General features: G+C 35.9%; 1 protein-coding gene across 1 annotated transcript in view; it reads left to right on the forward strand.

Annotated features, from left to right (window-relative positions):
- Window positions 1-7,500, forward strand: part of kcnj10b (potassium inwardly rectifying channel subfamily J member 10b) — a 21,323-nt gene that overhangs the window by 12,491 nt on the left and 1,332 nt on the right. The window contains exons 4-6 of the mRNA XM_079876988.1: window positions 1,403-1,534; window positions 3,592-3,769; window positions 6,143-7,500. The exon at window positions 6,143-7,500 is cut by the window's right edge and continues 1,332 nt beyond it. Of these exons, the coding sequence (XP_079733114.1) occupies window positions 1,403-1,534; window positions 3,592-3,769; window positions 6,143-6,507 (675 nt within the window). The 3' untranslated portion in view covers window positions 6,508-7,500. The remainder of the gene's footprint in view (window positions 1-1,402; window positions 1,535-3,591; window positions 3,770-6,142) is intronic.

The following is a 7,500-nucleotide window of genomic DNA, read 5'->3' on the forward strand; positions in this document are numbered from 1 at the left end:
ACATATTTAGTTTGTATAGTATTCTGATTCTGCATTTCACTGATTTTATTCATTTTGAGGAATATTTAATCTTTTTTTGTGCAGTTTAGATGAGTAAATGCACGCTCACATTTAGTCTAGAACTACAATAACCATCATGGGACTTTGATTTGTCTCAGCATGGGAACAGGAGAGCTGTCAGTCAATAAACGGGTATTTATTTGAAAAAGTTACTTTAAAATGTAAAAGTAATGCGTTATTTGTAATGAGTTACCCCCAACACTGGTTAGGACCACATTTTCACACAGGAATGTTGTTCCAGGAACATGTCTGTCTTGGCAAAATCCCGGTGAACTCAAAAAGAGACTGTGGGAGAAATAAAGTCAGCGTGAAAAATAAATAAAGTCTTTAAAAAATAATGTCTTTATTATACAATATGGATTGTTTCAAAGCAGCTTCACAGTAATAAACAGCAAAATAGTGTTAATGTTCAAAATTCATCAATTATGAAATGAAATTTCAGGTGTAATATACAAGGGCCAGAAGTAATGTCCAGCCTAGGAAAATTTAAATCTTCAACCTTTATTCAAATATTATAAAAAATGTGTTTAAAAAATGCCGTGCTTGGAGTCAATTGTTTTATTTGTGATAATAACGCAAAGAAACATGTTACGTGATGTAATGTTTGGCAGAGAAATCATGAACACATGCAAAAACAAGAGTGAACTAACGAAATATTAATAACTGATTATGCTGTCAATGTTTGCTCTTTGCTGTTAGCTTTTTGTTTTTCTATGCATTTCATTTTTGCATTGTAAAATAAAACCTTTAGTTTACCTTTTTAGCCAAATAATTTTGTTAGATAATACTGTAACCAAGTTTAGTGGGTTTTTTTTTCACTCATAATTAAAATATTGTCGTCATATTTGTAGGGTCATTAAAAACAAACATCCCTCCGGACATATTTTTTGGACACATTTACATTATTTTCATCACACATTATTTTTAAGCACATTTAACCCCAAAGTTCTCGTTTCTGCTGTGCATCCAGTCGTGTTTATTATTTAAATATGTATATTTTGGGGTTAGATATGACCCAGATATGTTTGTGACAGGCTTCATTATGTTCACCTGCTGCATGTTTCCTCTCTCTCTCCCTCTCTGTCTATCTCTCTCCTCTCCCCCCCCCCCTTCTCTCTCCTCTCTCTCCCCCCCCTCTCTCTGTCTATCTCCCCCCCTCTCTCTCTCTCTCTCTCTCCTCTCCCCCCCCCCCCCCCCCCCCCCTTCTCTCTCCTCTCTCTGTCTATCTCTCTCCTCTCTCCCCCCCCTCTCTCTCTGTCTATCTCCCCCCCCCCCCCCTCTCTCTCTCTCTCTCTCCTCTCTCTCCCCCTCCCTCTCTCTCTCTCTCTCTCTCTCTCTTTAGGTGGCTCGGCCGAAGAAACGTGGTGGGACGATTCGGTTCAGTCAGCACGCAGTAATAGCCGATCACGACGGCCGACCGTGTCTCATGATACGAGTTGCCAACATGCGCAAAAGCCTGTTGCTGGGCTGCCAGGTAACCGGAGGACAGATTTATCACTTTTTATCAAGGTCACCAGTTAATGATTAATTCATTTAATGATTTTTCACACAACCAGAGAACACAGAAGAGAATACATATTTGCTCAGGGACACTCAAGCTGTGGATGCCATTTTTCTTTGTTAAAATATAAGCTACACATAGGAATTCTAACAAGCATAAACATATACAGCACTCACAAATATTGATTTAACTGTGTTTATACTTTTATGTTTTGAATAGATTACATTTATAATGAACATTTCCCTCTTTTTGCATTCATTTCTGTAATGCATTCTGAGATTGCGTTCATCACAAAGGACACATGCAGTGCTCTACTAGAGGTAGGATAATTAGGACGTCTTCCATTGTAGAACTGGTTTCACACAATATTACAAATAAAAATGAAGGTTCCAAAATGGGGTTTTCATAGTGATGCACCTTTTGGTTCTTCTATTGCATGATCAGTTCTCTAAAGAACCATTTTTCTAAAGAATATTTTAATAATCTAACGAACATTTCTTCTCTAAAGAAACTACAGTGCAATGGAAAGATTCCAAGGATCTTAAATGTTCTTCATGGGAGCATCAATGGCAATAAAGAACCTCTTTTTAGCGCAATTTTCCACCGGACAAATTGCGATTGTTAACTCATGATTTCTGTTCTGTCTGTGCGCACCAATCTTGCACTTCTATCTCCTCCTCAACCAGACCACCTAGAGACTTCGGGTTTTCGGCATTATGTTAAGGAAGGTCTAATCTCGGGAACGCACAAAAAAAATCCAGGAAAAGATTTACTATCTCTTAGTGTTGTGATCCCATGAGGTGATAAAATTGCGCTAAAACACTCACTGAGTTTTTATTACTTGTTTAAGAGTGTAAAGAGAAACTTATTGGTTCTATGGATGTTAAAAATTCTTCATGGAACCATCAATGCCGATAAAGAACCTTTTTTAAGAGTATAAAGAGAACTTTATTGGTTCTATGGATGTTAAACATTCTTCATGGAACCATCAATGCCGATAAAGAACCTTTTTTAAGAGTGTAAAGAGAACCTTATTGGTTCTATGGATGTTAAAGTTTCTCAAGAAACCATCAATGAGAATAAAGAACCATTTTAACAGTTTAAAGAGAAACTTATTTGTTCTATGGATGTTCAGCGTTCTCATGGAACCATCAATGCGAATAAAGAACCTTTTTTAAGAATGTAAAGATAACTTTATTGGTTCTATGGATGTTAAACATTCTCATGGAACCACAAATGCTAATAAAGAACCTTTTTTAACAGTTTAAAGAGAACCTTATTGGTTCTATGGGTGTTAAACATTCTTCATGGAACCATCAATGCCGATAAAGAACCATTTTAACAGTTTAAAGAGAACCTTATTGGTTCTATGGGTGTTAAACATTCTTCATGGGACCATCAATACCGATAAAGAACCTTTTTTAAGAGTGTAAAGAGAACCTTATTGGTTCTATGGATGTTAAAGTTTCTCAAGAAACCATCAATGCGAATAAAGAACCATTTTAACAGTTTAAAGAGAACCTTATTGGTTCTATGGATGTTCAGCGTTCTCATGGAAATACAAATGCTAATAAAGAACCTTTTTTAAGAGTGTAAAGAGAACCTTATTGGTTCTATGGATGTTAAAGTTTCTCAAGAAACCATCAATGCGAATAAAGAACCATTTTAACAGTTTAAAGAGAACCTTATTGGTTCTATGGGTGTTAAACATTCTTCATGGAACCATCAATGCCGATAAAGAACCTTTTTTAAGAGTGTAAAGACAACCTTATTGGTTCTATGGATGTTAAACGTTCTCATGGAACCATCAATGCCAATAAAGAACCTTTTTTAAGAGAACCGTATTGGTTCAATGGATGTTAAAGGTTGTTCGTGGAACCATCAATGCAGATAAAGAACCTTTGTTTTTGAGAGTGCATGTAAATCTCCAGACAGATGTTGCATTAATACGCCATATTAAAAGACAGCTCACTGGGTCTTGGAAGTGAAATATTGAGAGTTCTTTGCAGACAAATGTAATTTTTCTCCAGGTGACAGGAAAGCTCTTACAGCCGTGTGTGCCGAAGGAGGGAGAGACGGTGCGTTTGGACCAGAAAAACGTGAGCTTCAGCGTGGACACGGAGAGCGAGAGCCCGTTCCTCATCCTCCCCCTCACCTTCTACCACACCATCGATGACGAGAGCCCGCTGCGAGCCTGGGCCAACACGGGTACAGATCACAATCCAAAAACACCACATGTGACTCTGGACCACAAACCCAGTCTCGAGTGGCAATAGCCAACAATACACTGTATGGGTCAAAATAATCGATTTTTCTTTTATGCCAAAAATCATTAGGATATTAAGTAAAGATCATGTTCCATGAAGATATTTAGAAAATTTCCTACCATAAATATATAAAACATTTATTTGTGTGAGTGAATGCAGCAAAATCGCCAACATAAATGAACAACTTTAAAGGAGATTTTCTTTTTACATCTGTTTTGCGACCGACAGTAATGCAAACTACCTATTGAATTTCATCGCTTTGAATTGAAACATTCTTTCATTTACATGATTTATGTGATTCATAATTATGGATTGTGATGACAAGGCAAGAAACGTTTTGCGTTTTCAACATATTAGACACAAATAAGAGTGAATCTGTGCATGTTTTAAAAGGAAAAGTGTATTCTGCACATAACACTTTTTTTTTGCAGGTAAACTAAAATGCAGCATACTTCATGTGCTAATATACATTTGATTACTTTTATTCAAGTTAAAGAAACTAATGGTTGGTAATCTAACTCATTAGCATTAATAAACACGAGTTTCCCATGGAGTACCCCAAGGTTCTGTTCTGGGTCCACTCCTATTTTTTATCTACATGCTTCCTTTTGGTTAGATCATGAGTTTCTTCTATCAGACGAATATAACTGGAGTTATATTAAAAAATTCCAAGCTTTTATAATGGGAGTGAATGGCTATTTCTGTTTTGAAGTCCATAAAAGTGCATCTATCCATCATAAAGTGCTCCACACTGCTTCAGGGGGTTAATAAAGGCCTTCTGAAGCTAACCGATGAGTTTGTGTAAGAAAAATATTCATATTTAACATCTTACAAAGTAAATTTCTAGCTTAAAATTCTGGCCAAACGAACATACGCAGTCTACTTACGTATAAAGAGCAACTTACACAACTTGTGACGTCAGAAGTAGCGTAGTGCGCCATGGTGTCAATATCAGCAGTGCGTCGCATTACTCACATAAGTAGCACTTAAGTAGAATCCGTATGTTCGTTTGGCCGGAAGCTAGTTATTTTACTTTATAAAGTTTCAAATATGAATTTTTTTTTCACATAAACTCATCGCTTTGCTTCAGAAGGCCTTTATTAACCCCCCGGAGCACTTTATGATGGATAGATGCACCTTTATCATAGATAGATGCACTTTTATGATGGATAGATGCACTTTTATGATGGATAGATGCACTTTTATGATGGACAGATGCACTTTTATTATAGATAGATGTACTTTCATCATAGATAGATGCACTTTTATGATGGATAGTTGCACTTTTATGATGGACAGATGCACTTTTATTATAGATAGATGTACTTTCATCATAGATAGATGCACTTTATGATGGACAGATGCACTTTTATCATGGATAGATGCACTTTATGATGGATAGATGCACTTTTATCATGGATAGATGCACTTTTATGATGGATAGTTGCTCCTTTATCATAGATAGATGCACTTTTATCATAGATAGATGCACTTTTATCATAGATAGATGCACTTTATGATGGATAGTTGCACTTTTATGATGGATAGATGCACTTTTAATATGGATAGTTGCACTTTTATGATGGATAGATGCACTTTTATGATGGACAGATGCACTTTTATGATGGACAGATGCACTTTTATCATAGATAGATGCACTTTTATGATGGATAGTTGCACTTTTATGATGGATATATACACTTTTATTATAGATAGATGCACTTTTATGATGGATAGATGCACTTTTAATATGGATAGATGCACTTTTAATATGGATAGTTGCACTTTTATGATGGATATATACACTTTTATCATAGATAGATGCACTTTTATGATGGATAGATGCACTTTTATGATGATAGATGCACTTTTATGATGGATATATACACTTTTATCATAGATAGATGCACTTTTATGATGGATATATACACTTTTATCATGGACAGATGCACTTTTATGATGGATAGTTGCACTTTTATGATGGATATATACACTTTTATTATAGATAGATGCACTTTTATGATGGATAGATGCACTTTTATGATGATAGATGCACTTTTTTGAGCTTCAAACTGTTGGTTGCAATCCACTGCCATTATAAAGCTCAGAAGCGTCAAGGTGTTTATTAATATGCTATAACTCCAATAGTATTCGTCTGATAGAAGAAAGTCATATACACCTTGGATGACTTGAGGGTGAGTAAATCATGGGGTAATTTTCATTTGAATGTGAACTATTCCTTTAAAACTGAATACTGAAAAAACAGAAATTCCGAATCATTCTGACCCAGAGATGCGTTTCCTCCTCTCATCAGGTGGAGGATGGACAGAACCCGATCCGGCTGATTTTGAGCTGCTGATTATGATGATCTCCACAGTAGAACCGACATCGGCCACCTGTCAGGTGCGAACCTCATACCTGCCCGAGGAGATCCTGTGGGGATACGAGTTCCCGCCCATCGTCTCGCTCTCGTCGATGGGAAAATACGTAGCGGATCTCGCATACTTCGACAAAGTGGTGAAAACTAAGACCCCGCCCCTTTTTAAACAGACTCCACCCCCTTTCAAACAGACCCCGCCCAGTGGCACACGTGAAACGGACCCGGAGAAGATGCGCCTGGAGCAAAGCTACCGAGAGGGAACCGATGAGAGACAGAGCGTTCGCATTAGTAACGTATGAAATACATAATCTATCTCCGATAAATATAGAAGGATTTGATGTGTTGATAATCTTCAGCGGCGCGCTTGAACCAGGATTTTGCATAGCATTACACCAATGTCCTTAAAATCAATTAATTGGTAACACTTTACAATAAGGTTCATTAGTTAATGTATTAACTGACATGAACTAACAATGATCAATACATTTGTTACTGTATTTGTTAATCTTTGTTAATGTTAGTTAATAATAATCCATTGTTTGTTCATGTTAGTTCACAGTGCATTAACTAATGTTAACAAATACAACCTTTGATTTTAATAATGTATTAGTAAATGTTGAAATTAATATTAACTAAGATTAATAAATGCTGTAGAAGTGTTGTTCATTCTTAGTTCATGTTAACGAGAAGGTAGTTAATAACCTTATTGTAAAAGTGTTACCAAGTTATTAATATTGCATGAACAGCATCAGCCCAATAAGATGCACAGTTATTAACGCAGCATAGGCTGAATAGGAGAATTGATAACTTTGTATATATTGCTAGTTCACATTTGGAAAGTTGAAATATAGCGTAATGTGGTTTTTAAATCTGACAGACTGTCACACCACAAAGGGCCATTGAAAATAAACTAGTGATTAAAAAGGTGAAATGTTTATAAAAATGTTACAGGATAATCACTGACACATTATTATGGAAGCTTGTTTCCGCCACAGAATAAAAAAGGTAATAGCGACTTTTTATCTCCCAATTCGGACTTTTTTCTTTAGAATTGCATGTTTATATCTCGCAATTCTGACTTTATATCATGCAATTCTGACTTTATAACACAATTGCGACTGTATATCACGCAATTCTGACTTTATAACACAATTGCTACTTTATATCACATTATTCTGACTTTATAACACAATTGCGACTTTATATCACGCAATTCTGACTTTATAACACAATTGCGACTTAATATCACACAATTCTGACTTTATAACACAATTGCGACTTTATATCACACT

The sequence above is a fragment of the Squalius cephalus genome (genome assembly GCF_949319135.1).
Source record: "Squalius cephalus genome assembly, chromosome: 7".
Classification (NCBI taxonomy): Eukaryota; Metazoa; Chordata; class Actinopteri; order Cypriniformes; family Leuciscidae; genus Squalius; species Squalius cephalus.